General features: G+C 42.8%; 1 protein-coding gene across 2 annotated transcripts in view; it reads left to right on the forward strand.

Moving 5' to 3' along the window:
• The window catches only part of Bmper (BMP binding endothelial regulator), a 261,777-nt gene that overhangs the window by 177,098 nt on the left and 69,879 nt on the right, over positions 1–14,800 (forward strand). For both annotated transcript variants that reach the window (XM_026778925.1, XM_026778924.1), the window contains one exon: positions 3,166–3,502. In XM_026778925.1, coding sequence (XP_026634726.1) covers positions 3,166–3,502 — 337 coding nt within the window. The remainder of the gene's footprint in view (positions 1–3,165; positions 3,503–14,800) is intronic.

Raw genomic sequence — 14,800 nt, forward strand, 5'->3', positions numbered from 1 at the left:
TGAACGCTGTCCTGACGTTTTCCTCTCTTGAGACCCCCATCTAAAAGCCCACTGAGAAGGGTCCGCCCCTCAGTTGCAGCTGATTAGCTCTTGGCCTCTCATGACTCTGCTGCGCCAGAGGGATTTTTACTCTTATAGAGGGTAAATGCATTCACACAGACACAGACAGAAATGATCGCATGACACACCAAGACATCTGTAGAAAATTCCTTCCCCCCTAGATGAAGCCTGGCACTAGCCAGGGGTAATCTCAATGCGCTAGTAACATAGAAAGATGAACACTTTGGGGACCATGTTTTATGAATGAGATGTCATGAGTTTTGAGCAGAGCTTATTAAAGACACAGTGAGTCTACATGTCTCCAGGCATGTGCAGACCACTAGGCCCTGCTGAGAGAGAACAGAGCTAGTCCACACATCTCTAGGTATGTGCAGACCACTAGGCCCTTGTGGAAGGGGAACACAGTAATACTTTTGTTCTCCATGCTGGATTTGAAGAACTAAGTTGCCCAAAGGTTCAGAGTCAATTTTACCATTGTCAGTGGTGACAATGGACCCCCTTGGGAGTAAATTCCTCACCATCTGTGGTACTTGGAAGAGCAGTATTTGCCTGCTGTCTAAGAAAGAGGTTTGCAGTTTGGAAAATTGTGCAACATGGAAAATCTTTGGAATTGTGTTCTAAAAGTTGGACTTGGGATGGAACTGATTTTCTCCCCTCGTTTTTCTTGCTGAGTAACGGCCCGGGTGCAGGCTTGAGACATCAGGTTTCTTCTGCACCTTGGAAAGCATACTGCAAATCATTTTAAACTGTGTTTGCCTTCTTTCAAAACAGTTATTTCAGTGCCTTAACTAGCGTGAAACTCAGAATTTAGTTGGCTTTACAGAGTCAATGGATTAGCATCCCAGGGTGGATGCCTTCACTTACAGCGTGCATTCTGGGAGCCAGGTACTCAGAGGAGTGTAGAGACATGGACATGGTGTTGTAGAAGAGCTATGGCTCTCATGGTTGGCACTGTGTCACACAGTACCACGTGCCAGGAGCAGTGTGGGTATCCCAGTCCTATGCCCCTTCTCTCCTGCTTAGTGCCATCACTGTTCATATTCACCAAATTTCTCCTGAGACACTTTGTCTACAACCTCCTTTAATTCTTCCTTTTCTAAATCTATTAAGTTGCTTCTCTGAACTCAGCCTGTTCTCCTAACCAAGAATCTATTCAACCATTTGCCTTGGATTTAGAATGCTCTATTTCTTCCATTTAGTGCACAGTGGTTTCCTTGGGTTTTTGTTGTTGTTGTTGTTGTAGTTGTTGTTTGTTTTTTGTTTTTGTTTTTCCTTTATGAATCTTAGTTTGGGGCCACTGGTTGATTTTTGCCAATACCTCTCCATAGAGTAACTCTATCTTGTTCCTCATGGGAAAGCCATTTGGCTGGCCTTCTTTCCCCTGTGAGCACGTTCATACCTAGGAAATTCTGGCGTACGATTTATCCTCCGGATCTCTTTCTCATGTCTCCTCTGGTACCCTGAAGGCATTGCCTTGTGAAAGATCAATTCTACTTCCCTCCATCTACCTAGCTAGCTTGCTTCCTTTTTTTTCTTCTCTCCTCCCTCTCTCTCTTCTTCCCTCCCTCCCTTTCTTTTCCTCCCTCAGATTCACCCTCATCTCATCTGCAAACATTTGCTTGTCTGCCTAGTTGGCAATTTGGGAACGAAGACAGTAGATTGTAGGGGGAAAGTCATTTCTTCTCTTTCTAGAGGCTCAGGACAAGCAAAATGAAAGACTAGTTTTATTAGGAGTACAAGGGTCTATACATGAGAAAATCAGGAGGGGGCAGAGACCCTCCTGTATGGAAGGCTTCCTCTGAGACGGCTGCTCTTAGCAGACAGTACCCGTGATGAAGATGTCCAGGACAGACATCACACAAATGTGTTGTTGAGGCTCTTGGGATGTTCATGCTATGGTGGCTTTTCAACGGTCACCATGGGGCTCAAGCCCTGCTAGAGATTAGTCAGGCAAGATGGTGCCACTGGGCACTTAGAAAAAAAGAAAAAGTTAGTCATTTTCTTTATGACAAACATTTAACAGCTTTTCACACAAAATTCTCCTTTCTCTTGAGGGCAGTAGCATCACATACAGTATCAGAGAAGATTTCAGGGGGGGTTTCTTCTTGACTGCCTAGCCAGACTTACCTGTACCACGCCACTACAATATAGCCCGGCTCTCCTACATGTGTCTTAGAAGTTCACTGTTCAGAGATGTCATTGGCTAGAGATGTTCCTCAAAACCTAGCCTAGCATTTCTGGTTCCATGTTTTCCTACAAATCTTCGAACCCTTTACTCAGTTCAGCAAAACAAGAAGGGTGTTCTTTGTCCTCTGGAGTGAAGACTTTGTGAGCGAGAAAGGACGCACTGGTCTGATGGTAGATATACAAGAAGAAATTTTGCCCACATCCTGGTGGTCTGCAGTACCTCCTCAAATACTGTACGCATCCCAGGATGGAGGCACTGAAGTAAAAGGCCCCAGCCATTGACCTCCAGGAACTATCTGTTGGTGGCCTGTGTCTCAGGAGTCTACACATAATAAGGAGTGAATACTTTCAAGGATTCCAGTATCATCTTCTGAATATACAGGCACAGCTTATATATGTGTTCTTTTAATATTCTCCTTATAGTAGACAGTTTAGAAATATCCCTTGATAGTTAAAGGAATAGGTACATAGGAGAGTATTTGGATAACAACATGAAGAAGGCATTAGGGGTACTATGCTTATTTCTTTGTGTTTCCATATTATTGTCATTATTGCAGAAGCAAGGACACAATTTGGACAAACACAACTGCTTTAGGAAAAATTAAAAATAATAAACTCTAGCATACTATAGTGATAGTAGTTTTCAATGGAAGTCAGACACTATAGAAGATATCACAAAGGGAAATTTTATATAGCTGCTAAATTCTAAGCTCTCTAAATAAAATCATTTATTTAATTTATGTAAGAATGAATGTGATCAAATGTGGATTGAGATTAAAGGCCATTAAGGGTTGAGACAGTAGTCAGGGTTGCTCACTGAAGGCTGATTTGAAGGTAGCGAACTGAGAAAGATGCATACATTTGGGAACTGTTGATGTGTTCTGGGGTGGGTGATCCTTCTGTCCTCTTGTCCTCTAGGTCTGGAGATATCCTGGGATGGAGACAGTTTTGTGGAGGTCATGGCTGCCCCCCATCTCAAGGGCAAGCTCTGTGGTCTCTGTGGCAACTACAATGGGCATAAACGCGATGACCTGATTGGTGGAGACGGAAACTTCAAGTTCGACGTGGATGACTTTGCTGAGTCGTGGAGGGTGGAGTCCAATGAATTCTGCAACAGGCCACAGAGAAAACCAGTGCCAGAGCTGTGCCAAGGCACAGTGAAGGTGAAGCTCCGAGCCCATCGAGAATGCCAGAAACTCAAGTCCTGGGAGTTTCAGACCTGCCACTCAACCATGGACTATACGACTTTCTACAGGTGAGTTCGGTGTGCTGAGGCCCAGGCTTGGATTATAGACTGGGAGAATGCTTGGCCTTGGAACCAGGTGAGACCCGTTGTTTCGTCATTCTTCTATTTGATCTTCTCTCATACAGTACTCTCTAACCAAAGTTTTCCCTCCTCCCACTCCTCCCGGTTCCCTCCACAAATAGCCTCTCCCCCAGAGCCACTTTTCTGTTTCTCTTCAGAAAAGAGCAGGCCAGGAATATCAACTGAATATGTCATAACAAGTTGCAATAAGACGAGGTAAAAATCAAAACAAAATAAATACAAAAAAGAAGAGCTCATATCAAGGCTGGATGAGGAAACTCAGTGGGAGGTGAAGGGTCCCAAGAGAAAGTTAAAAAAAAAAAAGGTCAGAGATACCCCATTCATACTGTTAGGAGTCCCACAAAAATACCCAAGCTAACAACCATAACATATATGTGATTGCCACTTCGGTCTTTGAGTTACTACTTCAAATTACTGCTCAATTGATTGATAGTGGGGGCTGTGTTCTTGTGGTGTCCTTTACCCCTTTGGCTTCTCAGATACCTCTTCCCCATCTTCTGCAGGGCTCCCAGAGCTCTGCCTAATGTTTAGCTCTGGGTCTCTGCATCTTCTCCCATCAGCTGCTGGAGGAAGCCTTTCTGATAACAAGTGGGCTAGGCATTGATCTATGAGTTTAGCAGAGAATTATTTCATTGGTTCTTTTAGTTTGGTTCTCTGGGTCTCTATGCTATTCACCTTATGGTTCTCGCCATCTAGGCAGTGTTAGGTATGGGGTCCCTCCTGTGGGATGGGTATCAGATCAGTGGCTGGTTGGCCACAATCTCTGGGCCACCATTGTCCTAGCACATTTTGCAGGCAGGACAGGTTGTAGGTCAGAGGTTTGGTGGATGGGTTGGTGTCCCAGTTCCACCCCTACAAGCCTTGTCTGGTTACAGAAGATGGCCAGTTCAGGCTCCATACCTCCATTACTAAGAATCCTTGCTAGAGTCACCCTCATAGAGTCTAGGAAATTTCCATTGCACCACATTGCTCCGCCCCCCAGTTCCAGCTGTCTCTCCCCATACTCTTTCCCTCCATTCCTTCCTCCCCCACTTGATTCCATCTCCAGCCAACTCCAGTCCCCTTTCCAGAAAGATCCACGCGTCCCCCCAGAGCCCTCTTTGCTACTTAGCCTCTCTGGGTCTGTGGGTTCCACATGATTATTCTTTACTTAACAGCTAATATCCACTGAACGGTGAATACATATATGTTTGTCCTTTTGGGTCTGAGTTGCCTCACTCAGGATGACGTTTTTTCTACTCCCATCCATTTGCCTGCAGATTTTAAGATGTCATTTTTTAAAAACAGCCGAGTAATGCTCCATCATGTAAATGTTCCTGTACCAATGCATTTCTTCAGCTGAGGAACATCTAGGTTGTTCCCAGTTTTTGGTTATTATGAATAAAGTCACTATGAGCATAGTCAAGCAAGTGTCCTTGTGGTAGGATGGAGTGTTTGGGGGGTATATACCGAAGAGTGGTCTTGAGGTAGATTGATTGGCAGTTTTCTGAGGAACTGCCCTGTTGATTTCCACAGTGGCTGTACAAATTTGCGTTCCCCACCAGCAGTAGAGAATGCTTCCCTTCCTCCACATGCTCATCAGCAGGAGCCGTCACTTGTGTTACTGAGCTTAACCATTCTGACAAGTAGAAGACAGAATCTCAAAGTGCTTTTGATTTGCATTTCCCTGGTGACTAAGGATGTTGAACGTTTAATTGTTTTGCAGCCATTCGAGATTCTTCTAGTTTAGATCCATACCCCATTTTTTAGTTAGACTGTGTGATTTGCTGATATTTAGTTTCTAGAGTTCTTTATGTATTTTGGATATTAATCCTCTATCAGATGTGGGATAAGGCTTTAAATTATAGGGTAGCCACCCCCACTTCTTTCTGCTAAGTAACTCATCTTGTCCAGAATTGGTAAATTTTAAATTTACCAGGCTTGTCTTCTCTGGGTATATCTGTTTCTGTGCCTGCAGGTGTTCTGGGAAGCTTGTCCTCTCTGGTCAGATGCAATTGTGTGTCTCCAAGTGTTCTGGGAAGCTTGTCATTTCTGGGCAGATGTGATTGTGTGTCTGCAGGTGTCCTAGGAAGCTTGTCTTCTCTGGGCAGATGTGATTGTGTGTCTGAAGGTGTCCTGGGAAGCTTGTCTTCAATGGGCAGATGCGTGTGTGTGTGCCCAGGTGTTCTGGGAAGCTTGTCTTCTCTGGGAAGATGTGATTGTGTGTCTGTAGGTGTCCCGGGAACCCATCCCTAAGCTGCAGATGTTTTTTGGTACCTAGCCTGATCTGAAGATTGACGACTGCCTGATAGCAAGTTTCCTGAGTACAGGTCCGGACTGAAATGGAATCTCAGATCAGACAGGCCTCTGTTTTGTATTTGAGGGAGCTGGATTATCCTAGGTCTGAGAGACAATTCACATGTGCTTCGTGGTCTAGTTCAGATCCAATCTGCACGTGGAAAACTAAGGCACTGAGTGAGCATTCCCTGGACGTAGATCAACTATGAGACTGAATGTCCCCAGTCAGGGACAGTAGATCTGTTTGAGGTCAGGGAAAGAAAAGGATCTCATTAAGATTAGGGATTCTGTCTTTTTACCCTGTTAACTCCGGGTCACGGCCATGGTGCACTGCAGAGGGTCTTGCATTTGAGTTCTTGCAACAAAGCTGCGTTTGTAAGTTGATGAGTTTGGCCTGCTGCACTTCTGGTTACTACACCATTCCAGGAGTTCAAGCGCCCTGGCTGCCTCTAACTTTAGCCGCCATGGGTGTGGGAGGAAACACGGGAGGAATGCAGCCCAAAAGGCCTTGTGTAAGTGATTTGCCTGTGGCCTCTTAAAACTAGGAAACTCCTGTGGTCTGCAACCACAGAGAAGTTATTTTTACTCTTTAATTGCCACCACTTTATTTCCCTTAGCTCTCATTAAATGTGATCTTTTTATTTTAATTTGATCTTTGGACATAAAAGATAAAGTTCTATAAAGCCAGCTCGAAGTGGGATGGAAAAAGACTGTCCCTGTCATCACAGATCCCCAAGCACGGTTGCCTCTGCCAAACCGTTTGGCTTCAGTCACAATTCAGTTCCTTCAGCCATTTTCCTGTTATAATTCCAGTCCTCTGGGTTCGCTTCCCCCCCCCCCCCCCCGTTGTTCTGCCCCTGAGATTGGCTCCACCCCTTTCCTCCTGAGTCCTAATTAGAGATTGTGGATGAGTTAACCACCTGGACGTCCCAGGCTTTACTGGGAATCTTGATGTCCGGTGGGACTTGGGAGAATATAGTTATTGGGTCTATCTGTATTGTGGACTCCCTGCTTTCAGGACCATCAGGCCGCTCAGCCTTCCTTTACCAGCCTTGCTTCTCTATCTGTGGAGCTGGGACAATAAGAGCTGCTATTCATATTTAATGAGGTTTGAACCACAGAGCTGAAGGTGCTGGAATTGTTGGCTGCCACCATGTCCTCTACTACCAATTAGATGACAAAGATGAAAAGGGCCTGCTTTGGAAGTGCTCCCACTCCAGTTGAAGGCTTGGATTGGACTCTTCTCCCTGCTGAAACTGGGATGGAGTGGCTGTACCATTATTTGGCCTCATCTGCCTATCTCATCAAAGGATTTCACTGAAAACAAAAATCAGAGAGCAGGGACATGGAGATTTTTTTTCCCTCCAAATTCCCATGTCATTTGCCTCTGGTGATTTAATTAGTGCTAACTCCTTTGAGTTCAGCAGGAGAACAACTTCTCTTTGGCACATATCCCAAGGAACTAATTCAGTGCACAAAACCAGAAGGAACTGACTCCTTCGGTGGCCAGGTGGTTGCCCCCTTCTGTCCTTTAAAAGGTCTTCAGCAGCCATAGCAACGTAGTACATAGTGGTTGTATCAGGGGCTTGATGTAGTGAGCCTGGGCCAAGTCAGGCGTGCTCTTGAGGCCTTTGAGCACACAGCGTAAGGTGGTATTTTGGGGAATTGGCTTGTGTTTTGCCTGTCAGTGGCCTGGTGTGGTGTGGAGTGGCCTTGGGGCTGCTTCTCTTCTCTGGAAATGGCAGTAACAGTTTGCAGGAGAGATTTAAACAGTCCTGCCAGTCACACAGCCTACCACCACCCTGACTCCACAGAAGACTGTGTCCTCCCTCACTCTGAAGTGGGAGGGACCATGTTGGAAGGTTCCTGAGTCTTCTTCCTTTCTTAGAAGAACAGAAATGAAGTCCCACATAGAAAGGCAACTGCTCTGTGATGCTAAAGAGATGCACAGTTGTGGGGGTTGGGGTTGACTTTCTGAAGCAGGAGATTGAGAATAAGTTACTAACCCAGTGAGAGCAAGCTGGAGCCAATCAGAAGGCTGTCCCTCTCCAGCTGTAACCACTGCGAAGCCAGCAAAGCTCCACATGCCCCACTAGCATCAGCAAGGTCATAGTCTTTCTGAGGCATGAAGGTGATAGGCAGTGTGGCACGTGGCAGACGGATTGCTCAAGTCCATTGTGTCCCCATCCTAGGTGCCTGATTTTCCATGGGGACCTTCCTGAGCCCCAGTCAGCTCTTTAATTCTCTCGTCACTGGTAATTCCTGATCTCCTTACAGCAACCTGACGTTTTAGGTTCTTGCTGGCAAAAACCTTGAACAACTTAAAAATGAACCATTTGAAAATGAACTGTTTCTTTTTCATGAGACTGAAAGAAGTGCTAGTTAGGACACATGGCCATTGCTGTGCCATACGTTTGTTGGAGAAGGAAAACAGAAACAACAATCACCTGACATACCACAGCTTTTGCATCGTGTACTTGAAAGCACAGGTGGAATTTCTGAAATCATCCCAAGTGCTCAGAATCATGGCTTTGATGTGTTTTCTGAGTTATTACAGGATGAGGAACTATTGCCTTTATATCAGAAGGTACCACTAGTGTGAATTATGTTGGAATTTTATTTTGTCTTTTTCTTATCCTTCTGTATCTATCCCTTATTGATGAAGAAGAAAGTTGTTTCTCTCTCTCTTTCACACACACACACACACACACACACACACACACACCTATGTGTTTTTGAGAATGTGAAGTGTATGTCTCTCAGTGTTTCCTTTTCTGAGTGTCTTTAAGTTTATGAAGCTTACAACAAGTAGATTCTATGCATGATATTTTTTCCATAAAGCCAAAATAATTTGGTCTCTGTGAATTATTTACTTTTGGAAAGTCTACGATTTGTAACCTATTTCATTTTGATCTTTTATTTAATTCAGCATCTTTTCTAATAAACTGTTGTCTAAACATTTGAAAATTACCACCTTATAGAAGAATAAAAGATAAATGCATACCAGTCAATTTTTTTTTATCCTTTAGGAAAATTCAGATTTTGCTAATTTTTGTTTCTCTTCACACATCAGTTTGACCTCTTTGATAATTTGATGCAGAATTTTGAGATGTAATCAAATCCCTTGTAATCACAGAAAGTTTCTTTAAATAGCCAGTTGAATATGTTTGGGCCCAAAATGATTAGTATCAAATTATGTAAAAATGCTAAGAATGTGTCTTAAGTCTTAACTTTCCTATTTGCATTTTCCTCAAACAATAGTCACATGTAGTAATGTTTTGCATTATTCTGGGGTGTTTATGAAACACTCTTGTAGAGTTGAGAGGGGTGGCAACCGCTCTGAATGATATTCGACTTCACACAGAGATCCCAGTGAAGAAAGTGGTGAAGGCAGCTACCTCATGTCTCGTGCCTTCACATCTCCCTCAGCTTCCCCCAGATGCCAACTGAGAAACCCAAGGTGCTTTGGCACCTCTGCCTCTCACAGTGCTCCTTACGATGTTTAGCAGCCAGTGTCAACCCCTATCCGCTCCACAACTGAGTTTCCCAGAGAGACACAGCCCGTGCAGCCTGAAGGCAAAGGTCAGACTACAAACAGTATGGGAAAACCTGGAGAAAGTTAACATCCCTGGTGTTGTGTACAGGACTCTGAAGTCATGGTTGGATCACATTCCAGAACAGAGAAGTCAAAATGAGAAGGTGAAGTACAGTGGAACCCAGGTATTTAGAGGCCACGGCATTCCTGCACGGTCCTTAATGGGCGTGATTCCCAGTGTACAAGCCTTTAAACATTATTTAAAATATATTTTGATCATGTTTCCCTCCCTACACTCTTCCCAGATGCTTTTCACCTCCATACTCATCCAACTTTATGCTTTCTCTCTCAAAACAAATCAACAAGAGATTTTAAAAATGTCCAAAGACCTTGAGCTTATAATTCGCGATCCTAGAGAAGCTAAATAAGAAGGTGAATCCAAAGACAAACATATAGGCATCCTCCTGAATATTAACCTTCATCAGGCAATGAAAGGAGACAGAGACAGAGACCCACACTGGAGCACCGGACAGAAATCTCAAGGTCCAAATCAGGAGCAGAAGGAGAGGGAGCACGAGCAAGGAACTCAGGACCGCGAGGGGTGCACCCACACACTGAGACAATAGGGATGTTCTATCCTGAATTCACTAAGGCCAGCTGGCCTGGGTCTGAAAAAGCATTGAATAAAACCGGACTTGCTGAACATAGCGGACAATGAGGACTACTGAGAACTCAAGAACGATGGCAATGGGTTTTTGATCCTACTGCACGTACTGGCTTTGTGGGAGCCTAGGCAGTTTGGATGCTCACCTTACTAAACCTGGATGGAGGTGAGCGGTCCTTGGACTTCCCACAGGTCAGGGAACCCTGATTGCTCTTCTAGCTGATGATGGAGGGGGACTTGATGGGGGAGGGGGAGGGAAATGGGAGGCGGTGGCGGGGAGGAGGCAGAAATCCTTAATAAATAAATAAATTAAAAAAATAAAAATGTCCAAAGAACCCAACTAGAACAATGGCGTTTCTGTGTTGGCCAACCACTCCTGAGTGAGGGGCCTTCCTTGGAGTGTGGCTGATATGCCCAATATACTGCATTGGGGGAAAATTTTTTTTCCTTTCCCAGAAGGTATCACTTACAAATAGCTTCCTGGCTATGGGTGGGACTCCGTTTCTGCTTCTGCTTTCCAGTGCTGGGATTTGCAATTTGTCCAGGTCTTGTTTGTGCTGCCATGATCTCTGAGTTCACGTGTGCATCCGCCCTGTTGTGTCTGCAAGATACTGCTTCCTTGGCATCATTTGCCACCTCTGGCGTTTATAACCTTTCTGCCTGCTCCTCTGCCCAGATCCCTGAGTCTTGAGGCAGGGTGGGTTTGATGACGCCATTCTATTTGGTACTAAATTTCCAAAGTCTCTTACTCTTTGTGCTTTGTGCTATTGTGGGCCTCTGTATTAATTTCTAAGTACTACAAGAAGAAACTTCCCCGATAAGAGCTGAGTGAGGCACTAATCATGGGTACAGAATGCCTTAGGCACTGTTCTGTTGCTGTGAAGAGATGTTATGATGAAGTCAACTCATAAAATAGAGCATCTAGTTGGGAGCTTGCTTACAGTTGTAGAGGGTTAATCCATTATCATGGTGGAGACCATGGTGGCATGAAGACAGTCATGATGCCGAAGCAGTAGCTGAGAGCTACCTCCTGATCCCCAGCCAGCAGGCAGAAAGAATGACACTTTGTTGTGCTTTTTACAAAGTCCACCCCCAGTGACACTCTTTTTCCAGCAAAAATACACCCCCTAATTCTTCTAATTCTTCTCAAACAGTTCACCAACCAGGGACTAAACTTGTAGCTATATGAGCCCGGCGGCGGGGGGGGGGGGCAGTCTCATCCAAACCACCACATAGCAGGATGTCATTAGGAATCATGTTGTTGCCATGTTCCTTTAGCAGAAGAATAGCAGTGGGCTTTCCCCCAGGCCCCTGACCTTTCTAGTTACAGGTTCTTTGACACTTTATCTGTATCAGGTATGGGTTCCATATCATAGAATGGGCCCTAAATCCATTTTCTTTAAAAAAAAATCAGTTATTCACATAACATTAGTGTCACTGTTGAGCCAGGATATCCTGCAGGCAGGTCACTGTTGTAGTTTGTAGGGTTTGTTACTGGTGACATTGATGATTGCCTTTCTCCTCTGGGAGTGTACAGAATATTTTCCAGCACCATGGATAAGATCTGGACAGATGCTAGTCATCTAGGGTATAGCTGCTAGTTGGACACCAGCTGGACTTAGCCATGTTCCATGGCATAAGTAACTGTTGTCCTCAGCACTTAGGGTCTTACCATTAGGATGTGAAGAACAACCAATAGCCCTGGAAATGACCTATGATGTTTGGGTGGTTCCACAGGGCCCCTTTGGTCATGGCCTAACAAGATGTCTAACATTCCTGGCACTGGAGGTTTTATTTGGCGGTATAAGATGTCTATCTGGGGCATTGTCTCCCCCACAATACAGTGCTTCACTTAAACTGCTTTTATATATGTATATAATTTAGGAAACTTTTACAGTAATAGGTTTCCATAGAGTTTCCCAAGAGACCTTAAGTGTGTACTTTCCCTACCCATATTTTCTACTTCACCCTGCTCTCCCCTCCCTCAGTTAATCCTCTGATTCTGGTTTTCCCTTTGTCACTCCATAACACCATATTCTATTTACTGTTAGGAGAAACCTTCTTTGTCCCTGGTTTTTACTATGGACCCAATCTTTGTGATTATTTTGATTGTAGCATACATATCAAAAGTCAAAAGCTAACATCCATTTATAAGAGAACACATAGTATATTTGTCTTTGGCGGTCTAAGTTATATCACTCAGGATGACTGTTTCTAGTTCCATCCATTTATCTGGGAATTTCATTTTCCTTCACAGCTGAACAATCTTCCATTCTGCAAATGTACCTCATTTTTATAAGTTATCATCCATCCATCCATTAGTTGATAGATATCTAAACTGTTTCAAATTTCTGGCTATTATGAATAAAACAGCAATGAACATGGATGAACAAGTGTCTCTGTAGTAGGATGTAAAGTCCACTTGCCCAAGGTACTGAGGTAAACTACTGTCCAGCTTTCTGAGGAAGCACACACTGATTTCCACAGCAACTGAACCGGTTTGCACTCCTGCCAGCAATGAGCATTCCCTGCATCCTCCCCTGCATGTGTTGTCGTTTGTTCTATTCCTCTAGGCCATTCTCACTAGGGTAAGATGAGAGCTCTAGTATTTTAATTTGCACTTCTCTGGTGGCTAAGGATAGTGAACAGTTCTTAGTGTTTCTCAGCCATTTGTGTTTAATCTTGAGAACTCTCTATTGAGTTCTGCACCCCATTTTAAATTGGGTTATTTGTTTCCTTAATCTTCAGTTTCTTTTCAATGCTTCACATGTTCTAGATACTAACTCTCTATTTGATGTATAACTGGTAAATGGTTTTCCCATTCTGTAGGCTCATATTTTACTGTAATGATGGTATTCTTTGCCATACAACAGCTTCCCAAGAGGTTCCATTTATTAATTCTTGATCTTGATGCCCATGCCTGTTCAGAAAGTCCTTTCCTTTACCAATGATTTCAAGCCACTCCCTGATTTTTCTATCAGGTTCAGGGTATCTGGTCTTATGTTCAGTTCTTGATCCATTTGGAGGTAAGTTTTATGTGGCATGATTGATATGACTCCATTTTCTTTCCTCTACAAACAGCCTTACAATTTGAGCACCACTATTATTGCATTGGAGATGCTGCCTTGTCAAAACTCGGGTGTGCACTTCTGTTTGATTCCATTGATAAATGTGTATGTCAATATCATGCTGCATTCATTATTATAGCTCTGTGATATACAATTTGAAATCAGGGATGGTGATACTTCAGGAGTTCTTTTATTATTCTGGATTGTCCTCTCTCTCTCTCTCTCTCTCTCTCTCTCTCTCTCTCTCTCTCTCTGTGCATATGTGTGTGTCTTCTCTCTCTGTCTCTGTCTCTCTGTCTGTTACCAGATGAAGTTGAACATTGCGATTTATGTGAAATTCTGTTGGAATTTTGATGAGAACTGCTTTAAATCTGCAGATTGCTTTTTGTAGGATAGCTACTTTTGCAGTATTAATCCTACAGATCTTTAAACATGGGAAATCTTTCCATATCAGTATCTTCTTTAATGTCTTAAAGTTTTTATTTAATTTATTTATTAAGTCTTTCACCTGCTAGGTTAAAGCATATTTTTGGAGGCTATTTTGAAATGTACTATTTACCTGATTTCTTTCTCAGTTCATCATTTGTATATAAGAAAGCTATTGACTTTCATCTATTTTGTTTCTTGCCACTCAGATAAAAGTGTTTATCAGTTGTATAAGCTTTCTTGTTGAGATTTTAGGATCTTTTATATATAAAATCATGTCATCTGTAAGTAAAGGTAGTTTGACTTCTTTCTTTCTTATTTGTGTCCATTTGGTGGCCTTTGGTTGTCTTGTTGCTCTAGCTAAGATTCTAAGTACTTTATTGACTAGGTATGAAGGTAATGAGAACGGACAACATTGTCTTGTTCCAGATTTTAGTGGAAATGCTTTGAGTTTCTTTCTGTTTAGGTTGATGTTGACTGTGGCTTGTTGTCAATCATCAGTATTTCATTGATGTATGTTCCTTGTATCCCTAGTCTCTCAGAAATTTTTATCATAAAGTTACATGAAATTTTGTCAAAGGCCTTTTCTGCATCTAATGAGATGATCATGTGTTTTTTTGTCATTTAATCTGTTTATTAATAGATTACATTTATTGATTTTTCATATGTTGAACCATCCCTGCATCTCTGGGATAAAGCCTACTCTGTCATGGTGGATATTCTTTTTGATGTGTTCTTGGATTCGCTTTTCCAGTATTTTATTGGTAAGAAATTTGTAATTGTCTTAGTCTGGGTATCAGGGTAATTGTGGTCTCATAAAAAGACTTAGGCAGTGTTCCTTCAGCTCCTATTTTATAGAATTTTTTGAGAGGTATTAGCATTAACTCTTTTTTGAAGTCTGGTAGAATTCTGTGTTTAATTTTTCTGACCCTGGGCTCTTTTTGGTTGGGAGATTTTCAGATATTTCTTCTATTTCACTGGGGGTTATTGGTCTGTTTAATTATTTGTTTCATCTCAGTCTGTTTTTGATAGGTCACATATATCAAGACACTCTTTCTTTTAGGGTTTCCAGCAGAAAGAGATCTTTAAAGTCTATCCTTATGATTCTTTGGGTTTCCTCAGTATCTGTTATAATAGCTCTTCTTTCAACACCACTGTTATTAATTTGCATCTTCTATCTCCATGTTCAGTTAATTTGGTTAGGAGCTTGTCAATCTCATTTTATTGATTCTATGTATTGTTGTTTTCAGCCTTGA

This window comes from Microtus ochrogaster, chromosome 5 (genome assembly GCF_000317375.1).
Source record: "Microtus ochrogaster isolate Prairie Vole_2 chromosome 5, MicOch1.0, whole genome shotgun sequence".
Classification (NCBI taxonomy): Eukaryota; Metazoa; Chordata; class Mammalia; order Rodentia; family Cricetidae; genus Microtus; species Microtus ochrogaster.